Source organism: Mytilus galloprovincialis, chromosome 6 (assembly GCF_965363235.1).
Source record: "Mytilus galloprovincialis chromosome 6, xbMytGall1.hap1.1, whole genome shotgun sequence".
Classification (NCBI taxonomy): domain Eukaryota; kingdom Metazoa; phylum Mollusca; class Bivalvia; order Mytilida; family Mytilidae; genus Mytilus; species Mytilus galloprovincialis.
Window position 1 is genome coordinate 15,169,645 of NC_134843.1, and position 21,321 is coordinate 15,190,965.

Consider the following 21,321-nt stretch of genomic DNA (forward strand, 5'->3'; position numbering starts at 1 on the left):
AGTCTGTGATAAAAATTAACACAATCAATTGAAAATCTGTCATAAGAAGAATCTGTCATCAACACCACATTCTTAATAAATAAAATGAAAGTCAAATGTGACTTACAACGACAAGCTTGGGACCGACTCGAGAAAAATGAGACTGAGCTGAACCAGTTTAGTATCGCTCTCTTTAAAAGAGTTACGAAAGATACCAGAGGGACAGTCAAACTCATAAATCGAAATTAAACTGACAACGCTATGACTAAAAATGAAATGGACAAACAGGCAAACAATAGTACACATGACACAACATACACAAAACTAAATAATAAACAACACGAATCCCACCAAAAACTAGGGGTGATCTCAGGTGCCCCGGAAGGGTAAGCAGATCATCAGTAGAGTTAATTAAACGTAGATAATAAGAACTTTAACATAAACAATTACAGAATTAAACCCATATTACTGTACCATAATGATATGATATATAACAAAATACGCCGTACTAAGAATATCAAGGATTAGAATTACTAAAAAACAAACTCAACGTACTCAACCTGTATATATTGACCAGGAAAACATCATCGTTCTGCTTAAAACTTCCAATTAGCGAATTGATAATCATGTCAAAGGTACAAGGTGCTGTTAAAAGTAAAATGACAAATATCCCAAACTTCGAGGGAAATTCTAGGGTTAAAGTCTTGAAGAAAATATGGCACAATTAAAAGCTCAAACACATAAAATGTATGGATAACAACTTTCATATTCCTGACTAGGTACAGGCATTTTTTTTTGTAGAAAATGGTGGATTTAACCTGGTTTTACAGATAGTTAAACTCTCACTTGTATGACAGTCGCATAAAATTCATTGTTATTAACAATAATGTGTGAACAAAACAAACAGACGTAAACATGTCAAAATTCGGGGTATAGTAGTCAACATTGTGTTATAATCTTAATCACTATTATATTATAAAGAATTATATCAAAGAAGAAGATTAAAGACATAACACCTAAGCAAAAACGAAAGACAAGAACAGAAAATTTTTACCATAGCAAAATAAAACGACGGTAAAAAAACCGAGCCTCGTCAAATGGATATTATCAAAAATAGACTAAACAGTAAAAGTAATGATTTCCAAAGACAAATGAAGGGAATTATAACACGATATTGAGATGATGAACAACGGCAGTACCTAGAATCTATTCTTCAAGAAAAATCTTATATTATTTGTAAAGTTAATACAAAATATTTATCTACAAGGGCTTGGTATCTTCGGATGATTTTTTTTAGAAAAACAAGGAGACGTTGTTATAGTACGGTGACCGAGTAAGGAAAAGTCGCTTATTTAAGGAGTTTAATTGTCATTCGGACTATACGGCTATAAATCACAGTATTGGTAGTTCAAAGGTTAAACTTAACATTTTGACTTGTCGTCAAAAAATCGTACGGTGCAATTTTCGTAAAATGGGCTTTGAAGTACGTTAATTAACTTGAACGAAAAATCGACTAAGAAAAGTTTTGAGGTCAACATTGTAAAATAACATCCGTGATATGATTTCTGTTATTATATACATTGTTGTTACACCTTATTCATATTATTTTAACGATTTCAAAGAAAGTTTAGCAAAATTAATTCGTTATTAAAGAGTTTTTGTAGAAGTTTAACACTACGAATACTTTGCATTTAATAGAGAACGTTCCAATTTAATTTCATGAATTTTTTTAACGCACAATGTAAAATAATTAGCGTTTATATGTTATTCCATACATTTGTACCTTTATTAATCAATAATATCAAATTCATTTGTCTCAGAAGCATTATTTCAGCAATTCAAGCCAGACAAAATTCATAACGCTCATATGACGGAGCTATTCGAAGCTCATATACAGCCTCTTATAGATCATACATACATATACGCTATTGGGATGTGATGTATTACTTACATTTACATACTGGGATATGTTCCCTGAAGCAGTAGACATTTAGCAGTCAAATATTAGAGCAGAACGAGAGGGAAATTGGTCTCTTCCTTGAGATCGTCATCTCAAATGTAAAATTATATTTTTGTAACCAACCGTACTCCACGAAGGTGGATGCCATTTTACATACTCGATATGCTTCAATTTTCTGTGAACATTTGATCACCTTTTATAGATGGCTACTTTGCTTTTTAGACAGATTCCTGGACATTTTAAAAGTACTATGACGTGGCAACAGAAAAGACCGTTATAAAAGCCTCAAGGGGATTAGGTGGCACTGTAGGCATAACAATTCAAAAGTCTGCGCTTGTTAGGTGGGCCTTTACTAGACATTTCATAGAATCCATTAGTCATGTAATACTGAAAAGGGATGGAAATGCTGAAAATTATGCAAATTCACAGTAAGAAACAAAGCCAACAGCAATGAACAGAGATGAAGAACATGTTATTGCCATTGTGAACCATCTAAATGATCCATGACTGATCCCTTTGGTGTGGAATCCCACCCTCAATATCTCTTCTTAAATGCATGCTCAAGACATATTCGAGGTTCTTTGCTCATAGTTGTCGAGGAAGGCTTGAAAATGTCTAAACATTTTATCATTAGTGCTCTTTCTTAAGATCACAAGGAGTTTTTATAGTCCAATATCAAAGTCAAACACAAACCTGAAAAATCAATCGGGGGAAATACTTTCAGGTCGAATAAATCCATAACTTGTAATTAGACGTGCACTAATTTCGGCAAAATGTAGAGATGATGTTATCATAGAACATGTGTTGTCGCATCCATTCCATTATCCCCTTTTCAAAATGACGGCACCATGAGAAAATCATGCAAGTCGGATTTTGTGAAACAATTCGAATCTTAAGTCTCTTGTGCACTTTCCCTACCTTCCTTTATATCATCGCTCACAACTTACATAAGAGATGGTATGGCATTGGTTCAATTTATTAAGGCTAAGAAAGGTAAAACATGCGGCGACCTTGCAGCTTACTATTAAAAAAATATGTCCCGATGAATTTCTATGGCGCACATAGTAGCACATGTTTTTGACCGCTACGACACGAACAACTCTATAAAGTCTGCCGAAAGGGAACGCCTCACAGAGACTACAGCTTCCATCAAAGTGTATCAGATTATAGAGCGGAAAAGTATTCCTGACTGGAAAACCTTGACAAATCCGATAAGATTCCACCTGGTGTGAGCTTTACATAGTCAGAACGTTTGAAACTTAGTTATTTATACCAACACTGTTCATGGCTGTCGTAACTTGTTCAGCATTTAAGAGAAGGCCTATACCCAATGCCTTAAACTTTGACACGGAGTTAAGGGAAATGTGAAAGTGTGGAAGAACAATCATACAGACCTCTTATACAATTGTAATTGTTTTGTGTGTTCGCCACTATAAAAATAGGACACATACAAGCAAGTTGTGGTTGCAGATGTGGAACATTAGCAGTGTAAATGATGGGCGGAGATTTTCACCCATTCAATAACTATGTGTCTGTCTTTCTCCAACAATTTGTAAACTATTGCCTGCTGCACATGTACTTACCGGATGCGACGCAACTTCGTCTCTGTTTGGAGTAGGTATACAAACTGTCTACAAGACTTCGAAGGACACGCACGACTATTTCAGTTGTGTTTAGAGTTTCGGTAATATTGACAATGATAAAGCCCTTGTTTTGGCATGAAAGATAATTTCAAAGGTTTATGATCAGAGCTATCTCTTTAAAACCACTCCATCATAATAATTATTCAAGTTTACCACAAGTAAGATGTAAGTTTAGTCAGGTTACCTTCCTGCGAGACGGCACTGAAACAGAATGTTTTACGTACTTCGTTTCAAACTAAAAATTTTAAACGCATTACACATTGCTAAAACCCTATCCGGTCACCTTTAGAATACGGTTGACGAGAGTAAAATGATTCATTACACCCCGTGTATTTTAAAAGGCATATTTCAGCAGAGTTCTTGCAGGATCTTGTGTCTTCATTGAAGGAAAATCTGCATGTGAAAGAGTCATGTGTTTGTTCACTACAAAACCTTACATGTCCGGGGCTTTGGTCCTGTAAAGGGTTAGAATTATGTAGAAATTTCAAATCATGTTCCTTGACAATTAACCAGAAGATATAATTCTGTTGTGTGGATCTCTTTGATTGGAATGTTGAATTGTTACTATTTTCGAATAATTGAGTGCTTTTTAGTTTTAATGAATTTCATGAATGGTCTTATGCAAAATATGCCTTCATGACAGAAGAATGCAGGTAAAAATAATATTCCTCATTTATTGATGAGGTTGGATGTTAGCCGGCAAGGTAACTACAGTAATTTTAACAGAATATGTGTTGATCTTGTGTAATAGAACAAATATTTGAAAAACGCCAATTTCCAGAATAAATCGATTTCTTTCTCATTTTTTTTTTAACATTTTCGAGATGATTCATTGAAAATTGATATAAGAAAATGTATGTATCTAGAATTTAACCTAAATTGTTGTATATTTCTTCAAATTTTGAAAGTATAGAAGAAGAAAAAATAAAAACAGAATTTGATCTTTGACCTCATTTTATGCAAAACTGTTACCACATTTCTTTTTGACGACATCGATATTTCAATAGTACTCATTTTTCCGAATCCAATGATATATAATATAGCCATATAGTATGTTTGACGATTAAATCTAAAAAATATTGGGTCTGGTCACCGTACTATTAATCATCTTTTTGCTAAGACATTGGTGAAATTTTACAAAGTCTTAAGTAGCAGCTATTATTGAACGATAGTATAAATATAATCTTTATCAAAATTTTCTATAAATACCAGGTTACAGATTTGAAAGACAATTTCTTAACTTGCAAGTTCTACAGACACCTGAAGTCCTGCAAGTATGCAACCATACTTCCCATGCAATAATCGATATGATTGTCATAAAACTTGGCAAACAATTTGAACAATTTATGAAATCTCTGATATTTTTATCCCTGTTGGAAAGTTTTTTAATATCGCAACATTTTTGTGTATAGTAATCATAAAATTTACTGCATACTTGTGCATATCAATCGAATTTAAAAAAGTACATTACATTAAAAAAGTCAATTAAACTGATAAAATCCAACGCTATAGATCAATGGAGCAAGTAGAATAAACAATTGCCATTTTCCTGACTTGGTACAAGCATTTTCAGAAGAAAATGATGGATTAAACATGGTTTTATAACTAGTTAAACCTCCCACTTGTACGACAGCTTTTTTCCATTCCGTTATTGACAAAATATGGGGATCAACCCAAACAGGCATACTACTAGGTTAATGTGACAAAATTTCAGATTTAGATTCAAATACTATGTAAACATGCATCACAGAATATAGTTACATCCAAATTTCTCAGATGACCATTTACTGTGAACAAATTTTATTAAAAACAAAACTTGCCCTTTTCAAAAATATACTACGGTAAATGAATAAACAAAACCTAATTTTTCAACACCTGACAACACAGTTTTTTATCAATGTGATTCATATGTGCCTTTGTCCTTTGCCTTTGTCCGGTATGGATACCTAAGAATCGATGGAATGTCCTTCATCACGTCAAATCATTACCAATACATGATATATATGGGGGAAAAATAGAAATAAAAATAACCATGAATTAATCCGTATGATTTTTAATGAATAATGACATAGATACATACAAGTTTATGACCAAGTGAACGTTAATGACTTCAATAAATCTCCATTCAGGTTTTGGAATCGAAGAACCTTCATACAAAAGAAGAAAAAATACATCATATTAACATAATAACATATCAACAGTCAGATTTGCCTTCATTATATTAAAATAATTTTCATTCATAAATAAAAGAGGGACGAAAGATACTCAAAGGGACAGTCAAACTCATAAATCTAAAACAAACTGACAACGCCATGGCTAAAAATGAAAAAGACAAAAAAACAAAAACAAAAACAACAGCACACATGATACAACATAGAAAACTAAAGAATAAACAACACGAAACCCACCAAAAAAACTAGGGGTGATCTCAGGTGCTCCGGAAGGGTAAGCAGATCCTGCTAAATGAACTCATCTGGTTTGAAATTGTGTACGCTATACGGGTGTTTCGTGTACACAGAATTTTTGTACCTCAGGAACAGATAACCTTAGCTGTATTTGGCATAACTTTAAGGAAATTTTGGTCCTCAATGCTCTTCAACTTCATACTTTATTTGGTCTTTTAAACATTTTTAGATTTGAGCGTCACTGATGAGTCTTTAGTTGACGATACGCACGTCTGGCGTAAATTTAAAATTTTAATCCTGTATCTATGATGAGTTTGTTTACAACCACTGGGTCAATGCCACTGCTGGTGAAGATTTATTTCCCCGAGGGTATCCAAGCCCAGTACTCAGCAATTCTGTGTTGACAAGAGTTATCATTGATATGTTTATAATATAAATTTTATAATATAAATTAACCGTTAACAAAACTTTGAATTTTTGAAATACTAAGACTTTTCTACCCAAGGAAAATATTACCTTAGCTGTATTTGGCAAAACTTTAAGGAATTTTTGGTCCTCAAGTGTCTTCAACTTCATACTTTATTTGGCTTATTAAACATTTTTTTATTAGAGCGTTACTGGTGAGTCTTTAGTAGACAAAACGCGCGTCTGCCCTCATAAATTTTACCATCAATTTTCATTGCTTTCTTGCAAAGTTAAGCTTACTATTTGTGTTCTATATGTGCATATTTATGTAATCAGAATCTTCCATAGATTTTATATCCAGTATGTAAAATGCTAAAATATGATTTGTTTTGGGTGTATACATGGTAACAGTCTGCATTTATTTACTATAAAACATTGCAAAAAGGGGGAGAGATTTCCCAAATATTTGGCTAAAAGTAGAATTTGAATCGCTTGAAGTAATACCTTTTCTGAAACAGTTTCCATGCTTACCCTTCCGGAGCACCTGAGATCACCCTTAGTTTTGTAATGGGGTTGGTGTTGCTTATTCTATATATTTTCTATTGTGTGTACTATTGTTTGTCTGTTTGTCTTTTTCATTTTTAACCATGGCGTTGTCAGTTTATTTTTCATTTATGAGTTTGACTGTCCCTATGGTATTTTTCGTCCCTCTTTTACATATATCTTTCAGTAAATCCAATGAAAATTATGTGTCTTTCGTCTCATTTTTTGTAAAATTGCGTCAAAAACTTCGTGTAGAAAAAAGTGTTTGTAAACATTACTTTAATTTCTGGACCTATGACTGGTCTAGCTTTGAAAATACGCGGAGTCAAACATGAAATAGCCCACAAAATATGCAAAACATAATCTTAATGTTCTTATAAATCATCTTTGAAGGCTAAATTAGTACTCAGCTGTCTATAAAAATTAATTTTATTACACAATTACTTTCATATTTGAAAAATCCACCGGGGCAAAAATGCGAAACCAAACTCCTAATTGTGTATTGCAACCTTAATTATATGTCAAAATCAAAAGCTCAAACAAATCAAACGAATTGATAACAAATTTCATATTCTGGACTTGGTGCAGACTTTTCTTACGTTGAAAATAACGGATAAAACCTGGTTAGATAGCTAGATAATCCTCTCACTTGTCAACAGTCGCAAAAATTTCATTATATTGACATCGGTGTGTGAACAAAACAAACAGATATAATTCCATCGACCTGAATTCCATGTTATGTTTGAAATGCACATCGTTAATCCTTATATGATTCAATGTATATTAGTCTACTTCATCGAGTGTTATTTTTACGAATGAGTTGCACATGGTTACCCAGGTCAACCGCAGTAAATTACGTTGTTGCAAAGTCGGTTCTTTCTGTGTTGTAAACACATCAGCATTGTTCAAAGGAAAATGTACGACATTGAAAGTAATCAAAGAGGGGGCGAAGGATACCAGAGAGACATTCCAACTCATAGATAAAAAACTGACAACGCCTTGGTTAAAATAAAGACAAACAGACAAATAATGGTACACAAGACAAAATAGAAAACGAAAGACTGAGCAACACGAACCCCATCAAACTATTTGGGAATCGATTTCGCCAGATGTTCAAATCCCGGAATGCATAGTGTACTCCACAGGTAAAGTTGACCTTGTATGGTGTTGGATATTACTGGTAGGTCCCATTTAGTCATATAGCACTTAAAGTGTACTTATGTATACATCCTAGGCTTTTAAATGTGTGGCTTTGAGCATTCTAGATGAATGCAAATCATGACAAAGGGCTTGCTAACATAGCCTCGATAAATTGTTAATTTCTTTGTTTAGGCTTGATAATAAAGGACATGTTTTTTCTCTCTATCATTATAATGTGCTAAACTTTGTTTTATGCTATTCTGTTGAAGTAAAACAGAACAAGACATATTGTAAGGAAAACGTAAATTTTGAGTTATTACCTTAGCATTACTATCGTAAGTAAAAGGAACATGGTGTCCATTGAAATTAGCTATGGTTGGTCTGGAGTGGACACCATAGATAATTACTGATCCTAGTGTCATCTTTACTGCATAGTCGTATAATACAACTGTGGATGTGAGTCGGGCCTAAAATAGTATAGAATTCGTTGTTTTTATAAGATAAGTTCTATGTTGTATTTAGAAAGAAATTGTTAATTCAAAAAATGATGTTTGACAGTCGATGATTTGCTTATTTACCTGAGACCAGAAACAGAAATATATTGTTTTTGGCGTCTTTACATTAAATCCACTGGATGTTGGATGTGTATTGATTGCTATTTTTGTCTTACATCTAGAACTTTTTTAATTAGTTGTTTTTTGCTTTGTTCTAGCTGTCAGTAACTGTATGTACTCTTAGAGCTGTACTTAGTGTCTTTTTGTTGTTGAGATGTATAAGTACCAATCCACGCCAACTCTGTTTTTTTGCTACATGTGTTTCTATTTGTATCCATCTGATGGGTTCAGACTTTTGCAACTGATTTGTATTGCTTGTTCTAATGTTGTACTATAACACCACTGTTCCACGTTTGGGGAATGGTTGGCGCCTTCTATCTAGTTTTACCCCGCCACATTCTGTTGGCGCCTGGCCTCAGTCAGTAGCCTGTATTTCAGTGGTTGTCGTTTGTTTCTGTGCTACATAGTTGTTTTTCGTTCATTCTTTTGTTCATGAATTAGGCCGTATGTTTTTTCGTTTGAATTTCTTTACCAATGGATTAATTGTAAAGACTTTATATAGTCAAAGAATAACAGGACATTGTCCAATACAAGATACATACAGGTATCGACAGATTGTAGATCCATTAAAGTGCATGCGTATAAAACAATAATATTTAGTTTGCTTTTAATTAACTGATAAGAAAGTTAATATCAATACCAATAAAACAATATTCAAAGATCTAAATATAGTGTTGAATTGGTAACCTTGTAGAATAAGTTTATTTAAAGGATCGATAAGTTTACCGGGATCGTGTCTAAATTTCATAGCACGGTAAACAATATTTCTGTACAAATGATGATGTGGTATCCCGTTTGAAATAGGTACAACAAAACTTCAACAGTAAACTTTTTTTTCTATTGAAGAATTTAGTAAAGGTGTAACTAATTGGTGGTAACGAAATCCCTGACTTAATACTTACCAGTATACATAGATGACGTTCATTGAAATTTAAAAAAAAAAATGTCTGTTTGTTTTGTTTTTGATTGTTTTTTTTTTATTTGTTTCTGTTTCTATATTTTGATGTTTTTTGTCCTTTTTTTAAACTGTGGATGAAGATGCCGATGTACTCACGTTTTTTGCCTTGAATTCAATAAAATTATTATTTTGACCACCTGTTGTGCCTGAAATTAGGAATACACATCATAAATATAATAGCTAATTTAAATTGAGAACTTTTTTCATAATTTTACTACTTAATTTGTCCATCGCTAAATTATTAATTGATTGGTGACTATGCTGAACGTAAACTTAAGAAAAAGGTTACAACATGGACGAGATGAAGCAACATTTAAGCAGCGTCTTCATATGGAGCATAGATCTTCCAGTAAATACGATTTTCCTAATCTTTCATTTCCTGTCATGATTTCCTATATAGAGGGTTGTAGCTCACAAGAAGCTTTTCAACCATGAGTTCCAAGTGGAAATCATTCTTTGGAAACATTTACATACGAATATGACCTACCGAAATACTAGTTTTCCATTTTGCTTTTATTTTCAGTATTTTGTGTTTTGGTTGTTTTAATTTTTTTCCACTTGCCTTGTCTGTTTGTTTTCAACTTTTGAGTTTGGTTATTATTCTTTGGTATCCTTCGTTTTGTCTTGTATAATCATACCTTATATTGACTGTTTATTAACTGGGAATTAATTCAGAAACTAAGGTTTGAAGTCCAATAGACAACGGATAAATTTGACTATTCTTTTTATGTCTCTTTTAGGTTTGAGTGTTGTGGATGAAGGTTAATCTAGAAAAGTGATTTGGACGCACGGCATTTTGATAAAAAGTATGATTTATTTTTCAGCAAAGCGAAAAATCCAGACTGCCTTTTTTTACCTAAAAAAATGCAATGAAGTTATAAACAAGTCTTCCATAAAAAGAAACAAAATCTAAAACAAAAAAACAAAAATAAATAAATAAAAGAAACAAAGCTCATAACTTTTTTCAAAAGAAACAGTAATATGTGTACAATATAATCATACCATAGGATTCGCCATTATCCCAGAATAACTCTCCTGATGCTAAACCTATTGTGGAGAGTGCCACCAATAAAGTAAAGTCTTTGACTCGACTAAAATATAAATATATTTGAGCATACATATACTAAGGTGACCAGAAATGTATCAGTTACTATGTATTCAGAGGCGGACGAAGAGGGCGTATAAATAAAAGGTGGCAAACGATCTGTTCAAGGCAAAGCTGAAAGATAACATACCTGTTCAAGACAACATATAATATTAATATTAATGAAATGACAAAAAAGATTTTCAGTGTATTTTCGTTAAGTTAAATACTAGTAGACAGCGTTTGGAGGTATAAGCTATGTTTGTTCATGTAAATGCATGATTTATTCATTCGCATAATTTTGTACGTGAATGTTTGGTCTTTTGTTAACCTGATTTGCTATTTGTTTTGGGGTTGGGTTTTTTTTTTTTTTTTGCTTTTGATCAATGATTTATCAGCATTTTTAAAATCAGCTTTTCTATCATTTATTTTGGTCTATTTTACTTTGTTCATCACTTAAAAAGTGAAATCACAAAAATACAAAACTCAGAAGAAAATCCTAAACGAAAAGTCCTATATAAAATGGTAAAATCAAAAGTTCAAACACACCAAACGATTGGACAACAACGTTTATAATAACCGTAACTTAATATTTTGATTTGTACGTTCTAAATGTACATGTATTTACAAGGTTTGAACATCGGTAAAGTACTGTAACCAGACATTGCAATAAGAAATATGTAACATGTGATCACCCACCTTCTAGTTGTAGTTACATCGTGGTCTTGTGTAGGTATAATGACACCCCCACGTATATGTGCATTGATTTTACTGAGGGGAGCATCAAATACATGTGTTCCTCCCATTGATTCTACACCAGTCTCTATGTCGAACCAGTTTCCTGCAGGAAGGTATGCGGTTACAGTCGTAGCTCCCTTAATGAATTATAAAATGAAATAAATTTTCAAAATAAAATCTATATACTACCTTTAATAGTAATTTTATAGCAGGTGCATTTAAAGCAAGTAAATTTTAAAACCTTTATTAAGCAGTACAAAAATATATACAAGATTATACAAAAAAAATGTATTTTTAAATTTCATTTTTATTTTAGTCGAACGCATAACAATTTATAAAGTATTAATTTCCGTAACTGGTTAACTGTTAGTCTCCAAGCCTATCATCAGCTCGGTAGCCTGTGCTGACATAATTGATATCATTAACTTATTTGGAAGCATGATATTTAGATAGTGTTTAATGCATTTTTGAAATATACAATAGACTCTCACGTCACATAATCTAAAATGTGCATTCAGTTCAATTGAGACATTTTGTTATTCAATAAAGTTTTGAGTTTGAATAATAAATATTCTGTTCAGGTGATCATTTTTTCTAATTTTATTGCGAGATAACAGAAAAATATTTACAAATTATGACTTCCATAGCTGCTTTTTATAATAATTTTATGTTGTTTGTGATAAACAAATCGCATTATGTTTTTGAAACAATGCTTGAGATATTAGGAAATTACACAAGATACAAAGTACAAAAAGTAGATGTGAATATCATACAAAATTACCTCACTTTACACCAGAAATGACTTATCAAAAAGCGAAAGAACTTTTAAATGAATACAGGCATATCTCCGTGCCTGAAGTGCATGTCCTTATATTATTATAGTTAGAGTTTTTTCTTGTGATAAAGCAGCTTAGCTGTCTATTTATTCAATTGTATAGATGATTATGCAGTTTGGGCTTTGTAATTGCCAAAGGCCGTACTGTGACCTATATTCGTTAATTTCTGTGTCATTTGGTCTCTTGTGGAGAGTTGTCTCATTGGCAATGATATCACATCTTCTATTTTATATGCTTTACTTTTAAAGCAACCGACTGCACTTTGGGTTTTCATGCAAGGTTTTTCTCTTTTACTTTTATTACTTAACTTTTTGTAAAAACAGTTGTACTTTTCTCTTAACTTGAGTTAACGATTTTGTAATATTTCCTCTCTGATTCTGATTTCTGGTTTCACTTTTGACACAGCTTGTTATAACTTACATATCATCTATCTTTTTTATCGACTTTTTTCTTAAATCAATTTTTGTTTCATTAATGATTACTTATCTTTTCACGTGTACAATGTTGTTTTTTTCACACAGAAGTTCATAATATAAATTTTCAACCCTGGTATCTATGATGAGTTTATTTATCACGTACTGTTGTACTTTAATATTAGGAAATAACTACTAGAATCCATATTTCATGTATGATTTTGACATGAAGAAACACACACCTTGACCAAAACTGGAGAAATCAAAAGTCCACTGCCCCATAAAAACTGTTTGTCGATATCATAGGTTTTTGGATCTTGTGGAAACCTGTAAAAATGATAAAAAAATCATATGTAAAAAATAGATTAAATAGAAACCCGTCGATACAAAAAAACAAAAAGAGGGTAAAATATGTTCCAATTGGAGAAACATCTTTAATTGTTATAATGTTGGTAGTCCATATCCTATTAATTTTTCGCGTATACATAAACCGTATCTCCTTTTATCTCAAAATGCTAAAATTTATTCTAACAAATGTACATATGATTTTAATAGTAGAAGTACAGCTAATACATCTATAACTAATACTTACTGGAAAAATAAAGGCCTAATAACTGGCTTTCCATCTATATGACTCCTGTAGAATAATGTATAAAGGTAAGGTAGAAGTCTGTATCTCTGTTCTAATGCTTTTTTCATTATAGGTAAGGTGCTTGTAAACAGGGAACTGGCTGGATCTTGACCCTGTAAAAATTATAAATTCTTTAAATGATTTGCTTTTATTTATTATTTGTTCACTAATCAAGTGTTTAGTTTGAATTATTTTACAATTGGCAATACGTTATGATCTTGAACAGTTAACCAGGTTTAATCTATCATTTTCTACATAAGAAAATGCCTGTACCAATTCAAGAATATAACAGTTGTCATCCATTCGGTTGATGTGTTTGAGCTTTTGATTTTGCCATATGGTAAGGGACTTTCCTTCTAGAATTTTTCTTGGAGTTCAGTATCTTTGTAATTAAACTTCTTACTATATCGAGTGTTTCGGCACGTTGTTATTGAAGGTAATACGGTGACTCTGATTGTCTCCTTTGCAATCTTTACAAATTTTATTTTTATATAACCATTAGAAAAATGCACAACATAAAAACATGTTATAAAATTGTGTTTGAAATAGACTCTACTCGTCAGATTTGCACGATGAACAGCAGCCGGATAATTTGAAAAGTACCTCGTTTCTACATTTTTCAATAGAATGTGTCAAAGAAACATCAACTTGATCAAAAATCAGAAAGCAACCCAAAGCCACCAATTGGTCTTGAACATTATGAATTCCATGTCCCCTTTTCTATGTCAAAATGATGCTGTTAGAGTTGTAAATAAATTTGTTTTTTTTCTGTAAATCTATATAATTGCCTATTTACATCTCCGTCTCTGTCTCGATGATTGCGCATAAAGGGATAAAAAGAACCCAGTTGCATCCATCTTGTACACAGTTCAACGTCAACTGTTCCAGCAAATCCGCATATATCAGCCCCAACCATTGGGATTCCAAACATGTTGAAATTGATAATACCTAAAAAAAATTAAAAATGTTTTGTAAAATTCAGTAGAAAAGGATGTTATTGTAGGAAGTGAGATTTTGTCTTCTCTTTAAAGGTTTTATCTTTTTAATTGATTATAAAACCCAAATGGGTATACAATCATAGCATTATTTTTGGCATATGAAATACAAATATACATTGAATTATATTTCTCGACAGTGTTTTTAATTAGATACATAATGACAGCTTATCTTTGTATATCATATTGATAATGCTGGTGAATAAAACATGTTTGCACCATGTTATATATACCAGAGATAGAATAAATCAGATCAGCCCAGGTACTATGGTTATCGCCAGTCCAATGCCCGGTATACTTTCCACTGCCAGCAAAGGTAGAGCGAGATATCATAAGACTTCTTTTCCCACGAATTCTCATTAAGGTTCTGAAATAAAATTTCTTCCAATATAGTATTGTTTTATCAAGCATTACTTTGAAACTATAAGGTCAATAGCAATCATCAGTTTGTTCATGATATAAGCACTTCTAAATATTCTAATTGAGAGAGTTTTTGAAATTTCTCTGTAGAATTAGAAATTTAAAGAAATGTGTATTTTAACTATGTTTATATCTGTATCAATTGATTATATACTACAGTGACTTGACTGTTAGTGTTGCTATTCACCAATTGCAACTCATTCAAAATTTTGACCCAATTGCAATTTGTTTTATTAAATCAAATTGTTCAACTGGTGAAAAATTTGAACAAACTGTTCAGCCAAAATGTGAAAGTGCAAAGTGATAAAATAAATCATACTTACAATCCTATAAGTCTGTAACTCCACTGTATTGATGTATCTCCTCAATCAGTCTATCAATCTGTATAGTTATATTATTGCCATTACCATACTAAAGGTGAACTGTTTTATTTTGAATTGCTATAAAAATGTCAAAACTAAGCTTTTATAGAGTTTTTCTTTCGAAAAGTATTCTATATTTATAAGAATCACACACTATGTGAATAAAACCATTTCATATTCAGTAAAATATTTGAAATTGCAATATGTTTGTAGGAAGGGGAGATAATCGCTTTTTGGTTTCAAAAAGTCTTTATTCAAAAGAATAGTATTTTAGGTTATCTCCCCAAGGAAGCATATTGTTATTTCATACATATTTTACTGAATATGAAATGTTTTTATTCACATAATGTGTGATACTTATAAAATGAAGGCGTTTAGAAAAAAACTCCGTATTATGGTTTGTTGCGGAATGACGGAATTACGGACGACAAGGGTAAAACTATATGGCACCGACAACTTCGTTGCGGGGCAATAAAAATAAAATGTAACGTTATATGATTTTTTTTAAAATATGTGATTACTTACTTATTGAAATATGTGTGTCTTACCCATAGCATTGCTGTTGAGTAGGAATATTCCGAATGCTTTTCCATCAGATTCTATACCTAGCAGAAAGGGATGAGAACCATATAAGTTTTTGTCTGGCTGAAATAAAAATGAGAATGGAGATGGGGATTATTCAACATGAAAGTATTCAACATGAAAAATCAACTTATCATGTTGATATGTGTAAAACTTGTTTATTCAGAATACGGTATGGTGCATTATATATGTTGAAAGGGTTGCATATAGGAGAAAATATTTTATAAATTATTTGTCTAAATTCTAGATTAAGACTTTTATTTGAAACAGTAAAAAGATTTCACAAATGTTTGCATGTGATGTTCAAAGTCAGGATTATGGTAGTTCTATCTAAAGTCCGTGTTTTTGTATGTTGGTGTTTGCTTTTTCTGTAGTTCAGTTTTCTGTTGTTCCATTGTTTTCCTTTTGTAGTTGGTGTGTGTGTCTTCCTCAGTTAAAGTCTGTTACATGGATTTGTTTTGGCTTTATCGAATAAGGACTGTTGAACAGCGGTTTACTACTTTTGCCCTTATTGAGTACTTGTTTGAAAAAATCAAACGATACGACACGAAACTGTAATTTGAAGAAATATCATAAATATTTTTAATTTATTTACATCTGGAGGTTGATCACGTGCCCAAAACGTGACTTTTGGTCCATCTTCTGGTTTCAGCTTCAAAGAACCGGTGCGTTCTCCAAGTCCATACAAGTTACTGGTTGGTACCGCTACAGTTATCTCCATGTATTGGTCTGTAAATGTCATTGGCGCAACTGTACTGTCAAAACTGAAATAACAATACTTAAGGTATATTTGAATAATAAACACAGCATAGATGACGCCCGTTTCGTCTACAAAAGACTCATCAGTGACGCTTGAATAAAAATAGTTTAAAATGCCAAATAAAGTACGAATTTGAAGAGCATTGAGGACCAAAAATGTAGTTTTGCCAAATACAGCTAATGTAATATATTCCTGAGGTAGAAAAGTCTTGGGATTTCAAGAATTCTAAGTTTTGTTCACAGTTAATTTATAATTATGACTATGTAAATGATAATTCGTCAACGCAGAAGTGCTGACTACTAGGGTGATTTATTTGGTGAGTGATATTATAAGAAAATGGTAATTGTTATATTTAGGAAACACAACGTATTATTGTAAACATTGAATTTAGGTGTATTCCAAAGAGATAACATTGAATTAATAAGGAAAATTCTAAATTCTAAATGAGTATCGACGACAGTACAATATCTTGATCAGTTGTAATCATAATCTTAATGTTCGTAATTATATGTTGTTTTAACATTACACTCTTTGTATACTTGCTCTCTTACACCACAGAAGATGATGACTTTCTTGAAACTTTCAAACCAACATATGGATTCCCTACTATTGTGTAATTGTAGAAAGTACTGGATGCTTTCGATAACACTTTTGGAGTATCTATTGGTACTTCGTATCGCTGGGATGCTGGATCATAAATCTATAGAAATACAATATATATGATGTACGAATACAACAGATTACGGCAAAATCATTAGTAGTGAGCTAAGAATGTATTTTCATTCCTTTTCAAAGTTGCTTTTTTTAAATTGGTGATATATATATAGTTATGTTGTTGATCTATTACAAATTTTAAAGGTCTTTGGAAATAACTAATTATTAAATTATGTTTTGCAAAAGGAAACCACTGAAATATTGTATTATTTCTTATAAAGGGATTACTTGCCTTCACACGAATCCTTGTTTCAGTTTCTTCTTGTACATCTACTTTCAGTTTTGATAAAGGTTTAGGAAATGGAAGTGATGATGACGAAAGTGCCTTTGATAAGCTGGCTGATTTTCCTAGGCTGGTTTCTGTGATATTTCCTAAAGTGTATCCCTTGTCGGCAGCAGGATAAAAACACCAGGAAGCTCCAGCAGCTGATGAGCTCATCCAACAGCAACCCCTAGCGGCACAAGTTGTTGGAGAAGCGCCTTGTTCCGGGTGACAATCTCCACGTGCTATGTCTGGTATACCACATGATGCAGATCTAGACTGTGGTCGAAAGCACCATGGTATACCAAGCTGGTCAACTTTATGCCAGCAACATCCTCTCGCCCGGCATGTTGTCTCTGCAGCATCTACACGAACCAAATATGTCATTAATACACTTCAAATAAAAAGACACTATATCTATAAAACAAAGTTAAAAAGTTTAATAGAAGTTAAAAATAAAACCTAGCCAAGTCAATGTTAGCTCAAAAACAAATCACTCTTTTGTTCGTAAGGATACTCACCATTCTTGACAAACCAAAAATCAAATTCCAGTGATTTAATTAAACCCTATCCACCACAATTCATCACCGGTTTAGAGAGTTTGGAAATTTTCTAATCTGATTTTTTTGTGAATTGTTTTGTCTTTTCTTTTGTTTTGATTTTAGGCAAAGGTATTGTTGTTTTTAAATTGGACTTCTGATTTTTGGTTGCCCTCTTGACATCTTCCCCATCTTTTATCGGTTAACATATAAAATCGAAATGTTCATCATTTCTTCATAATAGAATACACGGGTCTTATAATCAAACTACTCAAGAAAGGAGACCAAAGTGACTGCAACAACTGGCGTGGTATAACTTTGCTGTCAGTACCAAGCAAGATACTACTGAGAGTACTTTTAAACAGAATAGATGATGCTATAGATGAAATTCTGAGGAAAGAGCAGGCAGGGTTTAGATCAGGTAGAGGATGTATCGACCATATTTTTACACTCAGAAATATAATAGAGCAAAGTATAGAGTGGCAAAACAAACTAGTCCTAAATTTCATTGACTTTCGTAGAGCCTTTGACAGTATTTAAAGAAGTTGCTTATGGGCCATCCTTAGGGCATATGGTGTACCTTTTAAAATAATCACCTTAATACAAGCTTTCTACAACAACTATGAATGCTGTGTATTACATAACGGTCAACAGTCAGAGTGGTTCCAAGTAACATCTGGAGTACGACAAGGGTGTGTAATTTCTCCTATCTTATTCATTACAGCAATAGATTGGTGTATGAGAACAACATTGGGTAATGAAATCACAGGCATCAGATGGACCATGAATTCTTTTCTTGAGGATTTAGATTTTGCAGATGATATCTGTCTACTTCCAGCAACAGAAACAACCTGCAGAACAAAACCACCAGACTGAATGAAACAGCACAAAGTATAGGCCTGACTATTAATGAGAAGAAGACCAAGCTCATTAACATCAGCAGTAATACAATTCAACCAGTGTACTTGGGACATAACATCATAGAAGAGGTTGAGGACTTTACATATCTTGGAAGCATGCTAAGTAACACCAATGGAACAGCAAAAGATATAAGAGCCAGAATAAGCAAAGCCAGATATGCATTCTGCCAACTAAAGCCTATATGGAAGAGAAGGTCAATCAGTCTGAAGACAAAGATCAGAATATACACCAGCAATGTGAAGTCAGTCCTTCTATATGGGGCAGAATGCTGGAGAATTATCCAATCAGACATGAAAAACTTTCCTCATTCCATAACACCTGCTTGAGGAAGATCTGTAAGATATTCTGGCCCAATACTATTTCCAACAAAGACCTGTACCACAAAACCAATCAGTGTTGTATTGAAACAGATATTAAAAGGAAGAGATGGCGTTGGATTGGCCACGTATTGAGGAAAGAAAATGAGGATATCACCAAGATTGCTCTGAGATGGACACCTGATGGTAGACGAAAAAGAGGGAGGCCAAAAGAGACCTGGCGCAGAATGATAGAATCAGAGATGAAAGACCTTGGGAAAACCTGGAAGGAGATCGAGAAGAAGGCAAAAGACAGGCAAATGTGGCGAGTACTGGTTGAGGCCTTATGTGCTGACAGGCACGAAGAGGATGAGTGAGTGAGTGAGAATACACAGCTTAACATCTAACATAAGTTATGTTTTGATTAAGAATGTGTATTCAAAATTCGCCAAAATGTGGTTTTTAGATATAGCTACATTTCAGCGTTTATAACTAAGTAAACAGTTAAAGGTATCTAAAGTATTGCTAAATACTGAACTTCCAGCGAAACAAATGAATTTATGCAAGAGTTGAAAGACCTTTTGAAATTTGACCTTGTTTGAAATGTATTTAGGGGGGATTGACACAACCTTCACGTTCTTAAAAAAAAAGGACACTTGCTAAAAGCAAACATATTTTGTATTATAAGTATTCGCAGATTACGTTTTATCTTGAATAAAACTCTGACTTAAACGGAATAATGTCATATATTAGAGAGTGACGGACAAAAGTGTAATCTTAGAACAATATTTGCAGATGCAGGTAATCAGACCAAAAGATTAACGATGAGTTCTAGCTTATACCAATCCATCAACAATTGATCGATGCAGAAGGTTCTGGATTCATATATATACAATGAAGACTTTCAGAGTTAATTTTTTGTTCTTCTAATTCGAAAATTCGTTTAGATCGATTCTAAATATAAAGCAAAATTTTGAGTGATAATTAAACAAAAGAATTAACGTACTTGGTTCTGGGTGGCAATCTTCACGCGAAGCCTGATCGGTGGTGTCGCAGACATCTTGTGATGCAGCTCTAAGAATGAAAATAATGCAAAGAAGGGAAGCTATTGACAACATCTTGAAACCCAAACCATGCATTTGGTTTGTAATTTTCATTCCAAATAATGGCTTAATTCTTTTATCTTTGCACCTTATGACCTGCCTTGAAGATTTCCACGTATCAATATACCATTGACTGATTATGAACAATACAAAATTGACTATGATGGATATGTAGCGTCACTGGTGAGTCTTTTGTAGACGAAACGTTCGTCTGGCGTAAATACAAAATTTAATCCTTATATCTGTGATGAGTTTATTGATAATTCTTGGGTTGTCTTTGAAATACTTTCATTATTTTTTTTTCTATTTGCGCCATATCAAAATTTTAAAGTATGACATTATTATCATATTGGAATGTTAATGTTCGTGTTTCACATATCATACAAACAGAATGTGCGTTACTTTTCGTCTTTAATCTAAACAATTCTTGCAGATGTAGATCTATTGACTTCCTAAAATGAGGTTCTTGACATAGGGTCTTCCTATCTGTAATATCTTTAATATTTTGGGCTACTTTATTCTATTCAGTATTCATCATGCCATTCATTCTCGATTTCTTATTTATTTTTGGATAACATTGTTCTTCACCCTGATCTTTTGACTTTTTTCACTACACAGACCTTGAAATTTGAAATTGCATGAGGACATACAACGGGATAAATTTAAAAAAAACAAGAAACAAAATTCCGCAATAGACATCTAAAGACAGAGAAGAAGATCCTCAAATCCCCCAAAAGAAACCAGTTCCGAACTTTTAATGCCTTATATGAACTAATGTTTGCTCAAATGATAATCTCTCCCAACACCTTAAACGAATGCGACTAGCTGTAAAGAGACCTGGGTGTTCCTTACGGAAAAGATTGATGATCGTTTATCCTAAAAAGTGTCTGTGATACCCAACAGATTTCCACTAAGAAAGACTAACTCTTCTACCTCAGGAATAGATTACCTTAGCTGTATTTGGCAAAACTTTTAAGAATGTTTGGTTCTCAATGCTTTTCAACTTCGTACTTTATTT

The 21,321-nt window shown here is 32.7% G+C and overlaps 1 protein-coding gene across 1 annotated transcript; it reads right to left on the reverse strand.

Moving 5' to 3' along the window:
* Positions 1-5,619: 5,619 nt before the first annotated feature.
* Positions 5,620-20,379, reverse strand: LOC143078516 (lysosomal alpha-glucosidase-like). Its single transcript, XM_076253377.1, has 14 exons — positions 20,207-20,379; positions 17,415-17,809; positions 17,020-17,168; positions 16,304-16,472; positions 15,656-15,771; positions 14,578-14,711; positions 14,146-14,297; positions 13,311-13,462; positions 12,961-13,045; positions 11,431-11,606; positions 10,650-10,738; positions 9,744-9,793; positions 8,396-8,542; positions 5,620-5,729 (listed from the first exon to the last, which is right to left on the reverse strand). The coding sequence occupies exons 1-14, from the start codon at positions 20,355-20,357 to the stop codon at positions 5,667-5,669; spliced, it is 2,028 nt and encodes a 675-aa protein (XP_076109492.1). The 5' UTR covers positions 20,358-20,379; the 3' UTR covers positions 5,620-5,666.
* Positions 20,380-21,321: the final 942 nt, after the last annotated feature.

Coding starts and splice junctions, on each gene's coding strand:
- LOC143078516 (XM_076253377.1), bottom strand. CDS start 20,357: ATGAAAATTACAAACCAAATGCATGGTTTGGGTTTCAAGATGTTGTCA. Junction 17,810..20,206: donor AGATTGCCACCCAGAACCAA/GTACGTTAATTC, acceptor TGGTTCGTGTAG/ATGCTGCAGAGACAACATGC. Junction 9,794..10,649: donor GGATAATGGCGAATCCTATG/GTATGATTATAT, acceptor TCCTAATTTCAG/GCACAACAGGTGGTCAAAAT.